At 37.6% G+C, this 24,336-nt stretch overlaps 2 protein-coding genes across 3 annotated transcripts; one reads left to right on the top strand and one right to left on the bottom strand.

Moving 5' to 3' along the window:
* The first annotated feature begins 840 nt into the window (after positions 1–840).
* On the top strand, positions 841–9,681 carry pcmtd2b (protein-L-isoaspartate (D-aspartate) O-methyltransferase domain containing 2b). Its single transcript, XM_082144368.1, has 6 exons — positions 841–1,008; positions 2,958–3,316; positions 3,983–4,085; positions 4,170–4,341; positions 6,723–6,846; positions 7,458–9,681. The coding sequence occupies exons 2-6, from the start codon at positions 3,010–3,012 to the stop codon at positions 7,943–7,945; spliced, it is 1,194 nt and encodes a 397-aa protein (XP_082000494.1). The 5' UTR covers positions 841–1,008; positions 2,958–3,009; the 3' UTR covers positions 7,946–9,681.
* Positions 9,682–11,311: 1,630 nt separating this feature from the next.
* Positions 11,312–23,575, bottom strand: kif3b (kinesin family member 3B). Of its 2 annotated transcripts, XM_082145505.1 has the most exons (10): positions 23,401–23,575; positions 22,254–22,283; positions 19,610–21,131; positions 19,339–19,440; positions 18,791–18,913; positions 15,921–16,039; positions 14,557–14,673; positions 14,340–14,445; positions 13,952–14,169; positions 11,312–13,121 (listed from the first exon to the last, which is right to left on the bottom strand). In XM_082145505.1, exons 3-10 carry the CDS (start codon positions 21,035–21,037, stop codon positions 13,013–13,015), a joined length of 2,322 nt encoding a protein of 773 aa, XP_082001631.1. In that variant the 5' UTR covers positions 21,038–21,131; positions 22,254–22,283; positions 23,401–23,575; the 3' UTR covers positions 11,312–13,012. The 2 variants fall into 2 exon arrangements, with proteins under 2 accessions (XP_082001631.1, XP_082001630.1); XM_082145504.1 differs by lacking the exon at positions 22,254–22,283.
* Positions 23,576–24,336: the final 761 nt, after the last annotated feature.

The raw sequence follows: 24,336 nt of genomic DNA, 5'->3' as shown, positions 1-24,336 counted from the left end.
CAGATATGAAGGAAAGTGCTTTTAGGTGAAGATAATTTGCCACATCAGACGTGAATGAATCTACAGGTGCTTAGAAGCGCTTTATTTGCGCTAAAAATGAAAGAAACCCATTTTTGTTCATAAAAATGAGAAGGAAAAAATAGCGAGAATTGTGTTTTGAGTGCTTTTGACAATATTTTCTCAAATGATGGAGGATTTTGAACGCACGTTCTACTGTTTGTTCGTGCACGATCCACTTTTTGGTGAATGAATCGTTCTCGTAGCATACAGTGAACGCGCTTCTTTTATTGTGTCCTACCTTCAGTAGAGTGTGAAGTAAGCCTACTGTAAAGAAGCATTTCACTGGTCGATGTCTGTGTTGTTTGCAGTCTGAACAAGATTCAGAGCGGAACGGTGAGTCATGTGATTCAAAGTGACGAAATTACCACATAGACGCCAAACGACAAGGGAAAAAAATTGTGAGAGACTCTATCATGGTGTAACCGCTTATGATAGGCGAACATTTGGTCAATTATACCAGCTAACAATTTTTGGTTCCAGCACGTTCTGGGACGTAGTTTTTTTATTTATAAAAAGGAATTATTGATCAGACGTGACAGAAAAACATTTATTTATATTTAATATTTTAAATAAAAGACTCTTCTTTTTACTGTATAGATTTTATTTTTAAAAAATAAAGCTTTTGGTGAGCACAAGAGATTTCTATCATACTAAAAAACACCACTCTTTGTTCTTAGTTGTTCTGTTTTTTTTTACCAAGACATATTTATTCTGAACGTTTCATCTTTTTGGTGAAAAGATTCGAGTCATTGAGTCTCCACGAATACATGACGTCGTCGTGCGCGTGACGTCAGCGCGTCAGCTGGTTTCTGTTTACATCGCATCAAATTTTTCGCAGTCAAGTTAGGCGTTATTGTGGCCGGATCCAAATATAAGACAAACGCGTTAATGTAATCGATGGACATTGTTGGTTTGTACGAGACAACCGCTGAGGTCCGTAATCACACGGTAAGATGTAGACTGCGCGTCGACAATGACTGAGTGCCAGTTGTGGCCGCGGAGACTCTTTTGTTTATGTCGGTGTTTGTGCATATCGTGCACAGACACACTGCAGTTAACTGATGTTAAAAAGCATAATAGAGACGTGACCTACATATGATGGTTACTGAGTTATAACAGTAGATTTTGATCGAATCCGTGTACAAGTTTCTCGCTGCTTTGTGTATTTTCCAGCGTCGTGTAACAGCGCGATCTGTTTGTTACTGTATTGCTTAATATGATGTTCGGTTCTGAGTGTCACATGGCTGTTAGTTATAAATAGTTGACGGCTGCCATCACGACCTCAATAGTTCATCTGTTAGATTAAATGGTGGACTTTGACATAATGTACATTTTATTGTGAGTTCGATTTTACAGCATCATTTACATTTATTTGCCTAACGTTAATAGAAGTGGCCAGCCCACCATTTTCACATTCCTGATAATTCAGTCTGCCGTGCTTTTGTTGTTACCTAAGTTGACCTGTAATAAGTCTAGTAGTTGACATGTCCTATTATAATCTTGTTGAAATCTAGGCTATCTACATAAACAAAACGATGCTGATTATTTTATAATTATTATGCATGCATAGGCCTACCTTTTGAGCTCATATTTCACCAGCATATTTTACTCCTTGAGTAACGTTAGCCTAATGAAACAAATAGCATGATCTTCTTAAAAACTCAATTTTATTGCTGGAGAATGGAGTAATGATGCTGCAAATTCAGCTTTGACATCACAGGAATAAATTCTATTTTAAAACATATTAAAATAGAAATGTTAATTTAAATTGTAAAAATATTTCACAATATTACTGATTCTACTGTAGCCTATATTTAATACAATGTATGCAGCCTTTATAAGCATAAGAGACTTCTATCAAAAATATTACCCCAACCGTGTGTGTATGTGTGATGATTTTACATACAACTGTAAATTTAATCAATGACTTTTAGACCATTGAAATTTTACAAAACTTAATAGAAATTATGACTACTTGCATCACCCAAAATATAGGCTCCACTTTTATTTATGCATTCATATAGACCTAAATTAGGACCTAAATCTGGATTTTAAATACATGTGATGTGTCAGCTACCCATGTGCTTTTTGTCTGCTTGCCAAAACGACAAACAAACAATACTCTCTGCTCTAAATGGAGCCGCTGCCAATAGTTCGAGTCGGGACACAACATTGTGCCACTTTTCACTTGGCATTGTCTGACCTCTAAAAATAGAGTGCAAGAGAAGTAGTTGAAGGCGAGTGCGAGTCTTATTGTCAAGTTTGTTGACATGTCAGCTTAGCTCAGATATCTGACATGCTGTGGCTCATTAAAGATTTAGCTGTCTTAATTATCATTCTTTGCTCTCTTCCAACCTGCTAGACAACAGTCTGTTGAAGATGTCATTTATGACTAAATAAATCATGCTCTTAAAACCACTACAACAGTTTCATTATCATACATAATAATATGTGTTGTTTGATAAGGAGTGCTTGATGTTCGTTATTTTGATATACCAATCTATATCTGTTTGTTTATATATATATATATATATATATTATATAGCTCAATAAGAATGTTCTGCCATTTTAGTTCAACTTAAAGGGATATTTCACCCAAAAATGAAAATTGCTCCAAACCTGTATGAGTTTCTTTCTTCTGTTGGAACACAAAAGAGGATATGTTGAAGAATGTTGGTAACCAGAGTGTTGACGGCACCCATTGACCTCCATTATAGGAAAAAATATACTATGAGAGTCAATGGGTGCCGTCAACTCTCTGGTTGCCAACATTCTTCAACATATCAAATTCATACAGGTTTGGAACAACTAAACTATCGTTTAGATAATCCTTGATGTGAACGGGCCTTTATTCTAGTTTTAATCTCAAAGTTGAGCTATTTTGCTTCTCTCTACAGACAGTGATAGGCACACCTCAGGACTGTGTTTAGAAGCTCTTCTGTTTTCATCATGGGTGGAGCTGTGAGTGCTGGTGAGGACAACGACGAGCTGATTGACAACCTTAAAGAGGCCCACTACATCCGCTCAGATCTGGTCGAGAAGGCCTTCAGAGCCATTGACAGAGCGGACTATTACCTGGAGGACTATCGTGACAGTGCTTATAAAGACCTGGCCTGGAGGCATGGGAACCTCCATCTGTCTGCTCCGTGTATCTACTCTGAGGTGATGGAGGCCTTGGACCTGCTGCCTGGCCTGTCTTTTCTCAACCTGGGCAGTGGGACGGGTTATCTCAGCACAATGGTGGGCCTTATACTGGGTGAGTAATAAATAAATTATGAATTGTTATTTTTGTCTTGCTTTCCAGTAAAAAGATCTAAACGTGCTTAACAAGATGCATTTAGTTGAGAAGCAAAATTGTGTAGCATATTATAAATTATTGTATAAGAATATAAAGTACCGTCTGTATGAATTTAAATGTTTTTAAAAGAAGTAGCCTATCTCTTATACTCACCAAGGCTGCATTTATTTGATCGAAAATAGTTAAAACAGTAATATTCTTACAATTTAAAATAGCCGTTTTGTATTTTAATATATTTTAATGACTGATGTCAAAGCTGATATTTTAGCGTAATTACTTCAGTCTTCAGTGTCACATGATGAATATGCTGATTTGCTGCTCAAGAAATATTACTTATAATTATCAATGTGATACACCGTGATACACTTTTTTCAGGATTCTTTGATGAATAGAAAGTTCAAAAGATCAGCATTTATTTGAAATAGAAATCTTATGTAACATTATAGATGCCTTTACTGTCTCTTTTGATAAATTGTATGTGTCCTGCTGAATAAAAGTATTAATTTCTTGTTGTAAGCCTAAACCTGCATTAGACTATGTTAGATTTACATAAAAAGGAATAGTTCACCAAACATTTATATTTACTAAAATCTAAAAATATACACCTGTCATTCTTGTCATCAGGTCCGTTCGGTGTGAATCATGGTGTGGAACTGCATGCGGATGTGGTTGAATATGCGTATCAGAAACTCGACTACTTTATCAAAACCAGCGACAGCTTTGACAAGTGAGTAATTTCCTGTGTAACGGCTTTGACTTGATCTTTTAATTGTCAAATTGTCCATGAATTGGTTCGGTTCAATGACCGCAGGTTCGAGTTCTGTGAGCCGACCTATGTGGTGGGGAACTGTCTGGAGATCCCTCCGGAGAGTCGGCAGTATGACAGGGTGTACTGTGGTGCAGGAGTTCAGAAAGAGTACGAGAACTACATGAAGAACCTGCTAAAGGTTGGCGGGATCTTAGTGCTCCCCCTGGAGGAGAAGGTGAGTACATGTTTATTCATGCTGTTCTTGTTCCACAGCAGTTTTTAAAGGCCCTTTGAAACGTCTAGAAATGCTTTGATGAGTGTAGTTTTCTTTCTTTTGTTGACACACTTCCTGTTGCAATAGGAAGTAGGGGCAAGACATATACAATGGATTTAGCCCAACTTTATAGACCTTATTCAGAGCAGCGCCGTGACAGCGAGGCTGTGAGAGATAGACTCACCGTGTTTTCAATGGCATCCACTTTAAAAAGCTCATAGATCACTTATAGTTGTTTTGTCTTCTGACATTTCTTGGAAAGATATATTTTTGCAGTTTTGTCCAAAAACATTAAATAACAGTATTTATGGCTCCTCCCTGTATTCTCACAGATTATTTAGTGTTAAAAGCAGAGGACAACGTCTGTGTGCATTCGTTGATAGATTGTTATGACATCTACATCTGTGTAGCTCTTTTTCATAAATGCATTTTACATAATGTGATGCAAGAGCAATAAACTACAAGATGGTTTCCAATCCACTGTAAAATCTGGGCTTATTTATTTATTTTAAATGTTCCTTTCATCTAAATGGCATGAGACTTTGTGACTTCTCAACTCTTGCTATACTTCATACTTCAAAATACAATAAAATTGCTAAAAATGTGTCAAATAGTTGTATTTACATGTCATTTTTCTGTTAAAACTGTTTTTGTTTTCCACCAGGTTACAGAAATCCTCCACTAACGCATTGCACATTTTCCATGTTATCTCCATGAATGAAAATATCGTTTGTCTATCTCAATGAATATTAGATGGTTATTTAAAATGATTAGAAAATAGAAATTAAATCAATATTGGATTCACTTGACAGGTAGTGTAGAACCTACTGTATTGTTCATGCCTACCCCAGTATACAAACAATATATTAAATAATTTTTTTAATCATGAATGTTGAAATCCTAGGATCGCCCCTGAAGAGATGTTTGTCTATCCCTCACAGCGTCGCTTTCATTCCCCTTAAAAATCGAATATATGGTGCTGCTGTCAATAAGGTCTATTGGGAAATATTAGGATAAAACCATGTGTGTAAGATGAGAGTTTGATTTAAGGGGTGGAAGAAAACAAATGGATTGTCGGATGCATCGCGACTCTGGATCAGTTTTTAACCGCAGATGCGTGACACAGTGTGTGCTGTGCTCTCTAGATTCTATGGGAAAAAAACCTATTCTGTTTGCTTCCACACATTAAAAAATACAAACACTCGAACCATGCAAAAAAATTACTTCCATAAAGTTCGAAAAGGTTGAAGTAAATTACCAGGGCAATCTCATTCTCTGGCTTCATTGCACAGGATTTACGTTGTGAGAAACGCGCGCTTTCTTTGCTTGAATTCGCGTGCAACGTTCAGTCTCGCTCGCTGGCATTTCACTGTTGTTCTGCTTTCCAAATGCTCTTCGAAGGCATAATTTATGCCATTTGGAATGCAGTAAGTAGCCCTATATATTCAATACACGAAACATACTTACCGACACACGGTTTCTTTCACAAATGTGTGAAGAGCTCGCGCACGCGGCTGTGTGTGTGCTGCTCCGTGTAAGCGGTTAAATCCACTTAATCTCAAAATACTTTCATGATGCAAAATTAATGTAACCATAGTCAATTATGTCTTGTTAAGGGGCTAGACTGACAGGACAGAACATCTGATATGATATGTGCAAAATAATTCTGTGCATTCGTGTGAAGTGAATGCAGCCTATTAGATCTCCTGCTGTGTATGAAGAGAAAAATCACTCACGGATCTTGACTGGAAAATGTTCAGATACTAAGCACTCTTTGTTTATTGCTTGTAATATGTTTCTTTGTTTCTCTTTATTTACTATTTGTTTGCATGTTTAGTTAGTTGAAAATTCTTAACATACAATTATTTAAATGCATTTTAATTTAATTAATTTAAAAAGTACTTTCATATTACATAAGTAATTAGATAAAGAATGTAAAAATAAATGTAAGATTTAAAGTCGGTAAACTAATTAATAAGAAAAAAATGTAGCTCAAGAATCGTTTTGGAATCGGATCGTGACTCCCAGAATTGGAATCGGATCGTCCCATTTTCCTGTGAGTAAATTTTACGTGTATATATTTGATAAAAACTGGCATATACATGACTTCAATGCTAAAAAACATTAAAAAAATAACTTTAAAAAGCCACAAAACTTATACTTTAATTTCATGGGGTCCAAAATTTAACATTTAAAATTGTATTTTTTTACGTAAATATATTAGCATTTTACTCACACAAAATCGATGTACACACACATGTAATTAGTATTCACATGGGATGATGTAATTAGTGTAGTAATTACTGACTTGAGGGCTTATTATCTAAGAAACTCTTTTGCAGTTGACCAAGATCACTCGCACAGGTCAGAGCTCCTGGGAGACCAAGAAGATCATCGCTGTGACCTTTGCCCCGCTCGTCCAGCCCAAACAGAATGTCAATGGCAGACCTAAGAGTGTTCCTTTACGTGAGTACACTGAGGAATCAGTCCAATACAAATAAACAAGGACACTAATCACAAATGATTTTTCACACCAAAACTATTTACACTAAGTCCAATAAGTATGTTTATCATTCTCTGAAAGTATTTGTATACCTAAATTGAAGCAAATCTCACTCTGATCCTTTATAATTAATATACAAAATGCAACCCATTACTTTTACTACATTGTAAAGGCCTGTTCACGCCAAGGACGATAGCTTACAAGAAGACCATTTTTTTCCAGCTGATGAGCAATAAAAACATTGACAGCCAATCAGAATCCTCCTGATTTATGATCTCGAGCAGATGACAAAACTGCAGTGTGTGCTGTAAACTGCAGTGATTAGTAATCAGTTACTAATAGATGAGACTGGAGGCCTGTTCACATCAAGTCTTTGGCAAAAATCTGATTTTATATATATATATATATATATATAACTAAATACACTGCAGTAGACTGATATAAAAAGATAAATAAGAAAGTATATTAAACCAAATACACTGCAGAACACTGATATAAAAGATAAATAAAGTATTATTTGATAGGGGAAAAAAATAAACATTTATCTTCCTTCCAATGTTTTCCAAATTTCCAGCCATTTTTGAGGTGCGGACATTGCAGGACCTGTGCCGGATTGCTATCCGCCACACTCTCCGGCAGCCCATAGCTATGGGTGAAGGACGCACAAAGAGACGGGTGTCTTTCCCAGGGGCCCGAGCCATGCACCGCTACGGGCCCCGCTTCGAGAGGCGCCGCTTCTGTCGCCGCTTCTACCGCCAGTGCGTCAACTCCATGGTTCTCCATGACTCCATGATTCCCACAGCCATGGACGATTGCAACTACCCCGGAGGAGTTGAAGAGGAAGAAGAGGAAGTGGAGGAGGAAGAGGAAAGGGCTTGCCGCCGAATGAGAGAAGACCTACCCGAGGAGGACGAGGAGGAATCCTCCGGCACAGAAGAGGAGAAAAACAAAGGCGGCTGTGCTCATGTGGAGCCTCCCGTTAATATTCTGAGGGAGAAGATCCTAAGACTCCCGTTACCTGAACCCCTGAAGATGTATCTGCTGTATTACAGGGAGAAATGAGACGTGCGGTGTAGCGCTAAGACGATTAGATGTGAAGAAAAGCCTTTCTCTTCTTCCTCCTCCTCTCAAACTGGATTAGCATGACAATTAAGTCCTCAATTAATGACATCACAATATCCATATCCCTGTGTGAAGAAAAGCTCCTTTATTTGGGATGTACAGAGATGGAACCGAAGGACTGAGCTCATTTCCTGAATAATCAATGTCGCCTGAGCTCACGCAGCTCTTTTGTTAATTCAGTATTCCCCTCGGTTGAGATGATCGAACACGTACGTGACCTACAACACATTGTCCCTGTGGGAATTGCTTGTTGCTGTGCGCTCTTTTAGAGTAGCATCACTTTGGGATGTGGTGTAGTTTGATAAGGTGAATTGAATATTTTTCTATAGCTTTAAGGTGCGGTCACATTTACCGTTGCTTGGCCAAATCCAGTCATTTCGCTTGTTCAAGTCGGTCACGCGAATCCGCTGCGTTGACCAAAAGAAAGCTACTTGGTATAAAAGTGACTTGTGCTTCATATGATCGTGATTTTCGTGCGAGTATGAAAGAGTTCTTCACTTAAATTTTGCTCGTGTTCAAAGTGGTCACGTGGATGACTAACAGAAGGCCGCTTGGTTTGAAGTGGCTTCTGTGTGAGCTGTGCTTTAGGTATCTCTACTCTATTGATATTGGACATTTTTTGGCCAGCGAAATCTCGCTAATGTGACCGCACCTTTACACAAGTTGGCCCTCCACTGTTGAACTCTTTTCCTTGCCTTTACTGTGTTCTCCAAAATATTGAATAATGCCTGCATGTGTACTGCCGTAGTGCACCCACATTTTGTCAGTATTGGAGTTTGTGGTTATGTGCATTTGATTTCCATTGCTGGAAGCATTACATTTGACCTTGACCCATGCGCGTAACAAATCGTTTCTGCACCCAGTTACCAAGGAATAATCATCCGTCAGAATGATACACACAGTGATTTAAGTTTTCATTGGGTCATACCGCAAGCTTTACCATTATATTGTAAAGATCGTGTGAAAATGAAGAGAATTTTTTTAGTGAAATTCTATTTATTGGTAATTACCAAATTTAGTTTTCATCAGGTAAATGAAGCACTTGGATATTTTTCAGTGCTCAGAATTTTTGGCCCTACTCAGGAATACTTTAGGAAACCGTTTTATTTGATATATTTTTTAACTCAAAGAACAAAAAGACCAAAATGTTAGGACCTTTATATTTTTTGACCAAAAGTATTGAAAATGATCTTTGCTTTTTGTATATCACAGTGGTGGTGAAACCATGGTTGGATCTGGCGATTTTATGGTCCCAGTTCTGATTTCTACACAATTCATCAGCGCAGGAGCTTTTCTCTTTAGTTCTCATTGATGATTGTGTGCTTGTAGGAAACAGAAACTTCAATAAAGTTTGAGTTTGCACACTGGAATGACACATTTCTGTTCATTTTATTGGTGTATTGTACTTGCAATATGTAATTGAAATTCCAAAACTTTTAAGTGTTTTTATTAAGTGTAAACATAACATCATTTTGAACTCGCGTTTATTGTAGATGTTGTTGATTTTGAAGATTGAGAATCCAGATTTTGGACATTTAGCTAAAAAGCTAATCACAAATCCTCTCACCTTCAGTAATCCTTACTCTTCAGCTCTAATAATACATGAAAGATGTAACATGCCACATTACTTGTATACGCATATTAAACAATAAAAAAAATCAAGACTTGTTTTTGAATTTTCTCTCAAGGTTCATGTTTATTTGGGCAAGGGTAAAAATGACATTAAAAGAAAAAAATTAAAGAAGTCATATTATGCTCTTTTACAAAGTCTTGATTTTGTTTTTGGAGTCTACTAGAACACGTTTTCATGCTTTAATGTTCAAAAAACATTATTTTTTGCATATTTCATTGTTGCAGCACCTCTCTACCCAGTCTGTCAGTAACACTCTAGGTTGCGTTTCCCGAAAGCATGGTTAGCCAACTATGGTCGCAAGTTCCGTCATTATCAACATAGTTCAACGAGTCTGTTTCCCGAAATGATCGTTCTAACAAACATTCGCAAACAGCATTGCAAAGTTGTGTGTTTGAAACGACAGCTCTCAATCTGTGGTTAGAAGCATAGTTTCTTGTTTGCATGAATGTGGATTCAATAAATCCTTATCTTGAGCAAAATAAGCAAGCTGACATTCATTACAACCTGTGTCTTTTATTTATAATACATATAAATGTAATTTACATCGTTTAGTTTGTCAAGAGATTTAAAGCACCGTTTTTGAAGAATGCACATGTGCGTATGTGCTCTAGTATGTAAGAACAAGCCTATGATTGAATCTGGAAATAAAGCATAATAACTGAAAATAAACAGTCCTTCGATGCCATGTCCGTAATTTATAGCAAAGCATCTAGCATTATTCCGATCTCAAACAGATTAATTGAAAGTAGCATTACTCCACCACGTTCGTGACATTATTAATCAATTTGGTTGAACGACCAATTTGCGACAATATGGTTTTGGCAAACAGTAGTGACTAGCAAGTTTTTTTTTCAAAGATGCATCGAACTATGGTAGTTAAGCAGTTAGGTCGTAGTACTGGAAACGCATCCCAGTTTAGTTCTGGTCTCTATGAAGCCCCTCCTCCCAGAAAGCACAATGTGCAGCACATTGTGCTTTCTGGGAGGAGGGGCTTCATAGAGACCAGAACTAAAGTCTCAGAACTTCATAGAGACGCAGAGCACTGCTCTGATTGGTCGGCTGAACCAGTGTGTTGTGATTGGTCAACCGCTTTGAGACTGTTTGGGAAATGTCACGCCCCTTTCCATAAACATGCGTTTCAACAAACTACTGATGTGTCCCAATTCAGAGGCTGCATCCTTCGAAGGCCGATTTGCGTCACCGAAATGCGTCCTTTCGTTTTCTGAGCAATGAAGGAAACAACAGATGGATCCTTCGCGGCCTTGCGTACCCCAGAATTTATTGCAGGCTAATGACGACAAGATTTTTTTGAGAGAAATTGCCGGATTACACTTTTAAATGCAAGTATTGGCCTTCAACTTACTCGAATATATAATAATACAATGTAAAAAAAATAAAGCTGTTGAAATGTTGACATCTTACCAAGATGCAATTTTATATATTTTATACTCTTTATTATGTATATAAATGGACCAAGGTGAACGTATTTAGACAATGAACCCTGTTTTGTTTTTAGCTAGTTGAATAATGTTTGTTCTAGACTTTTTCAAAAGTTGTACTGTCACTCATCAATGGCAGCCGTTACAGCCTCGACAAGAACAGTCCTCCGTGGGCAATACCATCCCATTTGACAACGCTCAGTGGGGATCAGCTCCAACACATTCAAACGTACAAACATTTTAATCTTTAATTAAAAGATGGTTAAGAAATTAAGGACATCAGCATTCTAAACATTAAAAATATTTTCTCTGTGTGGTTGTTTATCAGCACTGAACTCATGCATCACATGGAAGAAGGTGAAAGTGGAGTATTAGAATGCAGACATGTATAGTTTAATTTAGTCTATAATGCTTTAGATGTTCTTATGTCATTCTAAAACCTTAAAAATACAGCCAGGATGGAGAAGACAGTAATATTAATTAGATTATGCATATTTAAATGAAGAAATACACACATTTCAATGAGAATACCAGCTTCAGGATTTGCAGTACACATTCTGATAATCCAAAAACTGTTTACTATTGAATGATGTAATCTGTTTAACACAGAAGAATTTAGTGAATCACATTAAAATTATACTTAAATCTCATATGCAAAAATAAATTTGTACAGAACTTTAAATAATACAAAAATAAACCATATAAATCTAAGCAAAGAAAATAAGACCGTTAAAAACTATCTACAATTGCTTGAATATAAAACCAACTGAGTAACAAGTTAGCCTTTTAAATGCCACTCCAAGACGCATTTATTATTATTTTTTTATTATCGTTTTAATACAACTGCAATGATAATGCAGATTTATTTACTAACATCTCTCCATATACATAAACCATATGCTATGACACAGGGTAAAAGAACCCTACAGTAGCAGCAGGCAATGGTATTACCTTCACTAGTTCAAGGAGGGGTAGTCAAGCTTTGACAGTTCATAAGACTTACTCATGTTTACAGATCTCCGTGTGTAACATTTAACCATTAAATACAAGCCTGCCCAACACAACAGACTTAGTGTAAATCAAAGCATTCAGGAAACATCCACTGGGGTTTTTGTGTGGATTACAGGTTCTTCAGGTCAAGGGACTCTCAGACCACCAGGAAACCTCCTTCTGTACTCAATGAGAATCTAAGGCACCTTGGAACCCTGATAATCTTAGTGGGATGACCTTCAAACTCCCCAACTCCTTTCCTTACTGGATACAGCGGCGACTGCGACGACATCCCAGCCCTTCCCCCAGCCAAAGAGACTCAAAGAGTCTTCGAGAAAGGCTTAGAGGTTGTTTTGGGTCTCGGCCAATCACGAAATGTCCTTACGCTCCCTCAATACAGTAGCCCAAACCAGCCGAAATATCATCTTCAACTACTTTTTGGTTGGGAAATTTGTTATTCGTACAATTGGAAAAAGTAGACGCACACACAAAAACGAATCTAACACGTATGGTCACAATGCCGAGACCATCTGCTGTCTCAGTGACCTCACACATACAACATTTTGTTCGAGTGCAAACTAAATCTGTGGAAGTTCATCTTGTGGTGAGCTTTAAGACTTTGCAGGTTGCCAAATGTAACTTTTTGTGTGTGTGTGTGTGTGTGTGTGTGTGTGTGTGTGTGTGTGTGTGTGTGTGTGTGTGTGTGTGTGTGTGTGTGTGTGTGTGTGTGTGTGTGTGTGTGTGTGTGTGTGTGTGTGTGTGTGTGCTATAAACGATGTCAAAGGGACATCTAAAAACATTGTGGTATGAAAGATTGGTTAAAATGCCACACCAGGAAGAGCTCAATGAGACGTTCCACCGTCTTTAATGCGACTGATTTTGCCTGGCATTTAAGAACATTGATGCCAAAGCTGGTTAGTTCATACAGAGCAGCGAAGGCCGGGGTCACTTAGGCACAAGGCCTCGAGATTGTGGGTAAAGAGGAGACCCTGAGCCGGACAAAGGGCTGTGAGCTGAAGTTGGAGTGCTCACCTTCTTGCCAGTTTTTGGGCGGCTGTGAGAGGATTATGGGGGAAAACGAAAAAGTATATTAAGGTAGGATAAACAAAGAGGTGAAAAATAAAAGGGAAGAGGTTGAAGGTAGGGCTGCACCATATTGGAAAAAACTGACATTGCGATTTACTTTTTCTGCGATATGAAGAAATACAGGAATGCTCACCAGACAACTAAAATAGCTATATTAGGTAAGAAGTAATCATTCTAGAATGAGTGAAGTGATTCTATTGGGGAGTGCAAAGTAAAAAATTATAATCCTTTAAAACTGAATGATTTGTTTCTCTTTATTTTATTTCATTATCTTATTTCATTTAATTTCATTATTTCATTTAGTTATTTCATTTCATTCTGTTAAAATTTGGGTGTTCACACTCAAAGCCCTTTAGTTCTTTACCAGAACTAACACACCTCTTTCAGCAACCATAAAGTGGCCAGAGGTTAAAAAAATAAAAAGAAAGAAAGAAATAAGCATAAGGTATATGCCCACTGTTCTTGACCAATTCAGTATAAAATAATAATAATAATATTATTATTATTATAATAAGTGATTTTTTTAATAGTTATTATTAAATGATATATTAAACAAAATAAATATATTGTAACTGTTGTACTGTAAAATAAGTGAAACTCTGTCAGGTGAAGCACCTTATCATGGGTTGCACACGTGTGGATGAGCAGTGCCACTCTCGAGCCGGTGGCATACATTTATTTAATTAAACTGCAATCTGCGTGATTTGACAATTGCACTAAGCCATATTGCGATATCGTATTTTTATTTATTTTTCTTCAATATATCGTGCAGCCCTAGTTGGAGGGATCATTTCTCACCCTGACTTTGGTTTCTTGGAAAACCCAGCAACGGAGGCGCTGAGGCCTGGACTGGATCCAAGGCTGGCACGGAGGCCAGAGGCGTCCACCTGGATCTCGTCCTCCTCTCTCAGAGCGTCCTCCAGAGCCGCAGCCACTTTAGGTGCTATCACCGGTCCCTCGTAGTCTTTTGTGGTCCGTGTGGGCAAATCCAACTCCAGCAGCAAGATATTCTCAGCCTGGAAGACGGGCGGGGAGAATATCAAAAGATGAGGGCAAAAGATCAAGGATACGACGTGCGTTTGATTCTCCTGAGCTCATCTGTGTCGCTGTAAAGAGTGAGGGAGTGTTGGAACTAAAGGCTTTGTGTAGTGCCATGTGGAGGATTATGGGAACAGTGTCAGCATACCTTGTATCTGACATCAGGCCGCATCAACATGGCCATACGGGCATGCTGACTCAGAGGCCGTCTGTAGCCGACTGCAGAAACAGGCCTTTTCATCATCTGCTGATCACTGAGAAAAACAAGAAACGTTACAGTGAAGCAGCAAGGGATGATGATGGTCATAAAATTACACTTTCCAAATCATTTCCAAGTTTCAAATTTCCAAAATCAGCCTACATACTTTTGTATGCGGGTGATGGGGGTCATTTTCCAGAGGTCATCTTCCTCGTCAAAAGTGGCTCTAGTCACAATCTTGTTCTTCTCCTCCAGTGGGATGAAGTTCTCTATGATCAGATGTCTGGTGGGTACAACACAAATGTTAACAAGTCAATGACATGATGTTAAGGATATTTTCATTATTCAAAATGCCTTATATAATGACCTCTTCCATAACAACATGCTTTTAATTTGTGAATATATTTGGAGATTTATTTTATTTTTTCAGATTGATATAACTGTCCTCATAATGAAGAAAAAATACCTTAAAGTATTAAACCTTGAAGTAGGCTATTTTGGCATAATCTTATTATTATTAAAAACAGTGAAGAAAATTTGTTCAAATATTAATATTTCAAAAGGTATAGGTTACACTTAATTTTAAGGTGTCCTATATACATTTAAGCAATATTAATTAACAACATGTACTTACAATAGGGTCAGGAATAGGGATTGATTTAAGGGTTAGTTTCGTGTAATTATGCATAATTTGCTGTTATTACTACAGTAACTATATGTTAAATAAGAACACTGAAAAATAAAGTGTATGACCATCAAGCAGAGAAAATAAACAGTAAGTTTTATGACCAAAAAACAACACCTATAAGCACTCATGACGATTATATATATATATATATATATATTTTTAATTATACTTTTATACCTTGAAAAATTTAAATAATGATTTAGATGTGTACATTCACATGTGGTGGAGTTAAGGAAAATGTTATTACTTTTACTTGATGGTTATACAGTATCACATGATATTTTTAAATTCATAAAATTAAAACTTTTCTTTAAAATGTTTTTTCAAAGCCATATCAAGAACTTCCATAATAGAGTAGATCTCTTTTCTCTCCTTTTCTTTATCTTGAACACTCAAGATATTTGCCATTAACCCCGAACTCATTCTGCCAACTGTACTCAAAAGCAGCCTGTCAGGTAAATCTTCCCTTAATGGATCCTCTACTTCAGAGATCGCTCCGTACACTAGAGAGTCAGAGTGTGTATTAAACTGTTGACATCTGTAATGTAGTCGTGCTGAGTCCAGATTTCCAAGAAGTCAGTCCAACACAACAACTTCATTAGGGTCAGAACACATGATGTCACTTTACACGCTATAGCAACAAAACCATTAAATCTATGATTTCTTTATCGTCATGTTTGTGGTTTCATCTGAAAAGATTTTTTAAAAACACTAATAATTTTATTTATCAACACTGTTAAATGTAATCTTTAACAAACCTCAAAATGAATATTTTAGTACATCAATGTTGTGACGCCTAAATTCTGGTAATGCTGATGATGAGGGTTTCTGGGTTGACATACTTGAGTTTGAGTTCTCTGGTCAGCTCGTTCTGAGTCTGCTCCAGCTCCTGCCTGTATTTGACGTGTTCATCCTGGGCGTCCTGAATCTCCGCCTTCACAGACTGGAGCTTGGAAAAGAGCTACATGAAGGAGACAGAAACAGACAAGACATTCAAAAAAGAATGTCTCTTTATAGGTATAGGTAAGGCATATCGATGATTCTTTAAATGCAGGTACATTTGGTGTCCAAAGTCATTGTATTTTTCTCCTTGTTATATTGGTTATATTTTTAAATATTTTAATAATTTGTTACTCATTGTCATGGATCAAGATGTTACAGGCCATAACAATATAATATTTTCTGTAAAAGGCAACAATCATGCTGAAAATCATGATATTTGTTGTCCGATTTAGCGTATTTTTTCCATCATGTATCATTGTGTGATCAAAATATATTATTCTACTTTTCAATTGGTAATATTTCATTTTATTTATAAAAGCCCTAAATAGTCATTTTCCTAATTCTACAACATTAAATTGTTTAAAAATAACTTTAATCTTATAAAAATGTGTCTCCATAAATCTTGCGTCAATTCTGTTACCGTACCGTACTTTACCTTTAAATTGGTGGAATGATCTCCCACAACTATGTAAGATACAGGAAATGATGTCACTTTCCCTCACTGATAAGATCTGAAGCACTGAAAGGTATGTGTGCTCTCTCTGAGAAAAGTTATTTTGTAAAACCTCAAAATTGTAACCACAATATCAAAAGGAAACCAGAATTTATCAATGATCACACAGTAGGTTTTCATTAGTGCTATGTGCTCTTAGCATGCATGCTAGCAAGTGGAGTTTTGGGCTAAAAAGTTTAAAATTGTCAATGTGGTTACCATGGTAGAGTAACAATGTTGACAGTATGTAACAGAATTGACAGTAACAGAGTAGACAAACATTACTAGAAGAAATCTGTTTTATTCGTTAAAAATACAAAAAGGAAGAAACCTGTGTTTGGCACTGAATTATTAAAACGGAATATGTTTTCAATAAGATACTGGAAAGAATTTCTGTTAGTGAACAGTTTGAAATGCAAAATGTATCTCCAATTATATCCAATCACTCATATGCTCTGAACACTCTGGCAAAAAGAGGTCACATTCAGTCATGTATGGATGATTCTCAACCAGGAGGATGGAGATCTGCCATGAGAGCTGTCCTACTACTAATGACTGCAGAGAATACAGCTAGACTCTAAAAATACATCTGATCACATGCAGAAGCAGCTTTTCTAATGCCATTCTAACTTTGACATGTCATTTGTACAGTTCCTATAAGCCATATAGTGTTTCCTGCACCACTATTTAGCAGCAGTGCTAAACAGAGCAGAATAAACAAAAAATGTTCAATTAACATAATGATTGTTAGGAGTAAAAATATTCTCTCACCCATTAACTGGATCCAATCCAATGCATAGAAGTTGATTATATATATATATATATATATATATATAAAAGCTAGGGCTGGGCTATATGGACCAAAAGTCATATCGCGATATATTTAGGCTGAATATCGATATACGATATATATCCCGATATTTTTTCCGCAAAGTGAGAGAAAATGTTCAAAGTCAAAGCCAAATATGACGTCACAAGTAGTTTTATTGAAACCAACTATTTCAGTGAACAGTTGCAAAATCAAATGAATAAATAATAAACAGGTTTCTTCACCTAAGTTGGGGCTGCACGATTATGACAAAAATCATAATTGCCAATTATTCCCTTCGAATTGTAATTGCGATTTATTCATTATGATTATCAAAGTTTACATTCAATATATATAGGCTATAAACAAATTGTGTAAACATGTTATAATTTGCCTATATATATACACATACATACATATACATATGAAGAGTTCAGATACAAAAGCCTCCAAATGCCATCTGAAATTTTCTTATAGAATGATCATTTTTATCAAGCTTGTGTATTTAAGTTCAGTAATTTCACTTAAATGACCATTAATAGGTAATCTTCATTGCCATTTAAGTGAAATTATTGAATTTAAATATACGAGCTTGATAAAAATGATCATTCTATAAGAAAATTTCAGATGGCATTTAGAGGCTTTTGCATCTGAACTCTTCATATATATATATAACATAAATTGTAAGAATATGACTAATAGTAAAGACTAGTACTAATAAATAAACATTAGGCCTATGCTAAAGTTATTAAATGGCAGTCCCAAACTAGTTTTTGTTAATACAATGTTGGTATGAGCCACTACAGTCATTTAAAAATATTAAAAAAATAACACAAAGAAAAATAGTGGCATTTTGGGGTTAATATGGAAAGGACAGTTACCATGGTGAATACACAATATTAACAATAACTGTTAATGAAACATGGAAACTGCTCCTGGTGAATAGAATGAAAATCATACCTGCATTACTTTTATTTCGTGTAATTTACAACGTAACGGCGTTGCATGCTCGTAGTTTCTTTTGCACTTGATCAGTGAGGGGATACAGCCGTCGCATTTGCGCGTGCAATTGAAGAGTGTGCGCTACGAGAACAGGATAACGGCTGACAGGACAAGAAAGTCAGTTTTTCTGAGGTGAAAAACTTTATCTCAGCGTACACTTATGTCACTGCCTGGTAGTTCCTATTGTGCTGGGTTTTCTGAAGTAGTCATGATTCGCCTCTCATAACATAACATCCTCTAAACACGCACGCAGAGTGGAAAAGGAGGCGCGAAGAGCAAGGATCACAGCGCAAATTTGAACTATATCGATATATGCGATATGGTCTAATTCCATATCGCATTTCAAAAATATATCGATATATGTTTTATATTGATATATCGCCCAGCCCTAATATAAGCTACAATACCTTTTTCAGTTTCTTGGTCTTGATGTCAACTTCCTGCTGCAGTGAGCTGTACGTTTCTTTCAACTCCAGTGTATCTTCATCACGACACTCTATTTCCTGCTTCATCTCCCTTTCCCGCCTTTTCTGCTCACACACACACACACACATTATAAATGTTTAAACATCTTTGCATTTCACATGCCCAAGTAGAAGTGCTCATATAAAGTTAATAACATCACAACGGCAAGAAAATTACAATACACATCACATACACATTATCTAGCCAATCACCTTTTAGATGAAAATTGTTGAACACAACGACAGGCTACATATCGCATCAGAATTTCTAAGTAAGGTTTGTAAATGCCACTCCAACTAAACACAGACAGGACAGTTAGGTAGAAAAAAACTCATAAATGCTTAAATCTGCTTTTTTTCTCCATTTAAAATTCAGCTTCCCAGAATATCCACATCACACACGATAAGGAGACTAAAATAACCTGTCTCATCTTGAGGACTGAAACACAGTCCTCCTCAATCCCTATACGGTTTGTTATTAGAAACTGTACCTGTTCAGCTATCTCCTGTCTCTTCAGCTCCAGAATCCTCTGCTGCTCATTGGTGTGGTCCACAATGTTCTTCCCTCCCACCAGCAGCTTGCTCTCCATGGCCTGAGAACAATCAACTGGTTATCAGATACGCCAGATGTATTTAAAACAAATGCTATTGAATCTTTCCTATATTTTAATATGAGCCTTGATGAGCATAAGCGACTTCTTTCAAACACATAAAAACTTTCAAACAGTAGTTTATTTCATCCCGAGTTTTGGACTGTCTAACCTTAACTTTGGCCGTCAGCATCTCGGAAGCTTCCTTCTCTCTGTGAAGATCGTCCATCTTCCTCTCCTTCTCTTTCAGCAGCCGCTGTTTGTCCTCTGCCACCAGGCTGTGGTCCTCCATGATGGCCCTCCTCTCCTTCTCCAGCTTCTCCTGTTGCTCACGCCAATAATCAGAGATGTTCTTATCCGCACCCATTTCTTCCTCTTCATCGTCATCATCCTCCTCCTCATCATCATCCTCCCCATCCTCTAACTCCTCTCCTCCTTCTCCAACCCTCCTCCTCCTCCTTTTTCTCCTCTTCTTGCCAGACCTTTTCTCCAACTGTTCTTTCAAGCGGGCGATCTCCTCCTGAAACTGCCGGAGCAGGGCATCCTTGGGGTCTTCATTGACGCGGGGTTTGTTCTTGATGTTTTTGGCGCGGTTTGCATAGCGTAGCGTGGTCAGAGTCTCCTCTACATTGTAGGAAGCAGGTCCAATGTTGGCCACCATAACCGTTCTGGCATTTCCACCCAAGGAATCCTGCAGCAGTCTCGTAAGCTTAGAGTCACGGTACGGGATGTGGGTGCTTCTCCCGTCCACCAGCGCTGAGATGACGTTGCCCAAAGCTGACAAGGAGAGGTTGATTTTGGTGGCTTCTTTCAAACGCTCACCCTGCGCTCCAGTTTTGGTCTGTCGTTCACTTCCTGCCAGGTCGACGAGGTTGAGTTTCCCAACCCGAATGTGGTTCTCTCCATCAGGACCCAACTCACTGCACTCAACGGTGATGACGAAGATGGCATGAGAGCGAGAGCTGTGCTCGTTCATGTTAGTTGCACCAACCGAGCGGTTCTGGTTCCCCACATTCATCACATGCTCAATCTCACGAACGCTTTTAGTGACGAACGAAGAGAGGTCTTTAACGTAGACACCCGTATCAGGCCTCTCTTTGAGCTCCAATCGGTGCAACTGGTCCTTCGATAAGAGGTCCCTGATTTCTTCTTGATAAATCTCCAAGTATGAAGCCCTGACCAAGTACTGCTGGTTCTGAGAGCGGGAGATGTGCGTGAAAATGTGTTCAAAGGAGTTCGGAATGACACCCCTCCTCTCGGGGTCGTTTCGTACCCCTTCCATCGTGAAAGTCTTTCCGGTGCCCGTCTGGCCGTATGCAAAGATGGTCCCATTGAAGCCGAACAGTACAGAGTCCACCAATGGGCGGAAAGTCTCATCGTAGAGCTCCATCTGCTTTGAATTCCAGTCGTAAACGGAATCGAAGGTGAACACTTTGGGGTGCTCATGGGAGGATGCGGCTCGAGGGTTGCGCACGGCCACTTGCCCTAACTTCACATCCACAGAGACCACTCTATCGAAGTTGGCGACTCGCTCTTTCTCATTCATGGGGCGACAACGCACCACTACCTTAACGGATTCAGAGCTCTTGCTTTTGGACATTTTGTTGCCTTCTGGAGTGCTTTGGTATATCTGCTGGCTTCTCTTAATGAGTTTGTAGTTTATTTCACAGTGATGACGCTGCCAGCATCAGAGCCTGCAAAACATGATGCAACTCAGTGAAATGACAGAAACATGTACAAAGCCAAGAGATAAATATGAATAAACTTGTTATGGTTACAGCAAACAAACACAGCAAATATTTTTCTAGTTAACTTAGGAGGCAAATCTGTAGTAACCATTTTTCACAAAAAGGCAGAATGATAAGAACATATTTGGTAAGCTCACAAAAATTGAGTCAGCAATTTTAAATCAAGCTGACGTCATGTCGGGGTCTTATGTCAATTTAGACTTTTTATCTCATGATTTTGACTTCATATCTAATTCCAAATTCATTTTTTTTTAAATCAGCATGAAAGTTGCGATAGTCTTTTCTTTCCTGTAGAGAGCCTAAGTCCCTCCCCTTCCGGTCGACCACCATGGGACCTTATTTCGGAAAAATGTTGTATGGTAGTCAATGGCGAGAGACAACAAATATTTTGATCTCGTTTGAATTGTGCCCTGAATTACACATGTTTGTCAATTTAAAAGATACATTTTAAAGTCAAGAAAGTTGCAGTTTGATGTAAAACTGTTGAGGTATAAGACTGTGAAAATACGTAATTACAAAGACTACAAACCCAAAAGGCGCACGTGACGTCATACCTTTTCTCTCAATGAATGAAGCTAACTTTACTGAAGCTAACATCTGTCATAGTCTTACGTTATAAACGTAACGTTACGCCGTCATGCCTGAGTGTTTTGTACCAGACTGCACACATACGAGCAACGGATGGTGACGTACATAGTGCGAGACGAGAGATGTAGTTCATTGAGCGATTTTCACATAAAACTAAATGTTTATGACAAACTGCGACATTTTTTTTTTTTTTTTAATTGACAAACATCATTATGTGTAATTCAGGGCACAGTTCAGACGGAATAAAAAGATAAGTTGTCTCTCGCCATTGACTACCATACATATTTTTTCTGAAATAAGGTCCCATGAACCGGAAGCGGAGGGAAGGGACTTAGGCTCTCTATTGTGACAAATCCAAGTGAAATGGCTTCTTGAACAAGAAAAAATGTAGGGCGGGACTTGATTTTGTCCATGGGAAACCGATTGGATGGCTGTCGCTTGCTATTGCTGTGATCTCATGTGAGTGACAGGTTGTCCCACCCTCATCATCAGAGAAGAGAAGAGATGTCACTGCAAGATGGAGGGGAAGTTATTTGTATTAAAGATGTGTGGACACATTAATTATAAAAATAAAAATAATAATAATAATAATATATATATATATATATATATATTATATATATATATATATATATATATATATATATAAAGTAGTAGCCTACTATAAATGCCATGGTACCTCAATATCACAATCATTCAGTATTATGGTTGGCTGCAGGCCTATATCAAAATAGCATAATAACTGTAGCCATAGTTATTTGTAAAGGTTGAGTGGAACAGTATGAGTTGAAGTTGACCTAGAATGATATCACAATTGTGTATTAGCTGTAAGTTTTTGTAGCCAAATAAAGTATAGAGCTGAGGCTAGAAAGTGACCTGCTCGATCATGATGAATCGGTTGCTAGAATATACTAACGTACATTTCTACAGACTTGTAAAGTCGTTTTTGCCACTCCTTAATGATATTTTCCTTACCAAACTTAAACTAAAATGTACATTTAAAATTTAACATTTATATTAAAATATTTAAAGCAGCCAATTTGAGCAACTTCACTGTAGCCAAACCAAGAGTATATAAAAACGATCTGTTTGTTTTCTTGCGAGAAATAATTACGGCGCAATACATTTGTTCAAGTGACGTTACAGCAGTCTTCAGTACATTTTTCCAAATTGGCATTTTTCCTACATTGCCCACAATTATAATTTATACGATGAAACACAATGCATTAACTACGATATTAGCTGTAGCATCAGTGCTAATTTACATAAGCCCATCTGATATCATTTCATCTCAAATATCTGTAACGGTTAAATCTGGTTTAGATTCTGTAAATCTCAGTCTCGGTTGTCATGAAATAGCGAGAGATAACGGCGACAAACAGACTAAAGAGTAAATACGAGAGACAAGAATTGTCTGTTTTGTTGAAAACATCATTGTTTCAAATGAAATTATGTTTTTTAATCATAGTTAAATCACATAATTTCGTTAATATTAGCGGCCAATGTGTATAAACGGGTCATTGAGGTCGGAGCTCCTCAGAGACTCAAAACAAGCGGCCTGGCAACGGCAAACAAACCGTGTCATTTATACAGCTGCACACATATAGACATACATGATGTGACTCACCTCTCCCATCCCCAACTATTTAACCTGTGAATCAGCCAAAAATCGCCGTCGTCTTCATATCCGTCAGAAGCATACACCTCTCAAATCTGACAAGCTATATAATATGCAAAATTACCCGTATCTCTCCTCACGAACTCCGTCAGCCATGTCTGACTGTGTGAGAGAGGGAGGGAGAAGGGATAGGTGATCCCCCTGCAGGCCGGGATGGATCTAACGTTACTGCTGCTGGATCAATCCAGCCTATGGCAAGCCGTTTTAACTTTCATTCCGAGGATATGAATTCTTGATATCAACAATGACGTCATCACTAGCAGAAATACAATTTATTTTTTAACTAGTGAAAATACTATTTTCAATTTTTTACAGTGCAGTCGCCAGAGGTAAAAAGCTAAAGATAGGCTATAAATGAACTAGCCTACACCACGGTCCCAGGACTTCAGTGTCACCATCACTAAGTTTTCGACAACTCTTCAGAAAGTTTGAGTAAGAATAGTTTATGAGCATATGATGAGGCTGTAAAAGCAGACTGAGTTTACTTCTTTGGCGTGATGACGTCTAATCTCCCTCTGTGCCATTTGACAGCCTCTGTGCCATTTAGCCACAGCAACCAGCAACTTGTTAGCAACCACCTTTTTCAAGACACATAACAGCTAAAAAAAATTACAAATGGGCACAATACGGACTTTCCTCCATCTCGTCCATTCTGCTTTTGACTGCAAACAAGCTATAGAGTGGTGCAGGTATGACATCACTTTGTAGACCAAAACGCAAAAGCGAGTTAGCATTTTAGCACCTCCAGTTCCATCGCCCCGAGGTCAATGGTTGTTTTTTTATTATCGTTTTTTGTTAAATGGCTGAAATAAGGTCTAACCCATTTGTGATTTTTTTTAGCTGTTATGCCTCTTGAAAAAGGCGTTTGCTAACAAAAGTGGCTAA

Source organism: Leuciscus leuciscus, assembly GCF_965113295.1.
Source record: "Leuciscus leuciscus genome assembly, chromosome: 18".
Taxonomy (NCBI): domain Eukaryota; kingdom Metazoa; phylum Chordata; class Actinopteri; order Cypriniformes; family Leuciscidae; genus Leuciscus; species Leuciscus leuciscus.
Note: the sequence above shows the minus strand (reverse complement) of the source record. Positions and strands in the feature narration are given on the sequence as shown.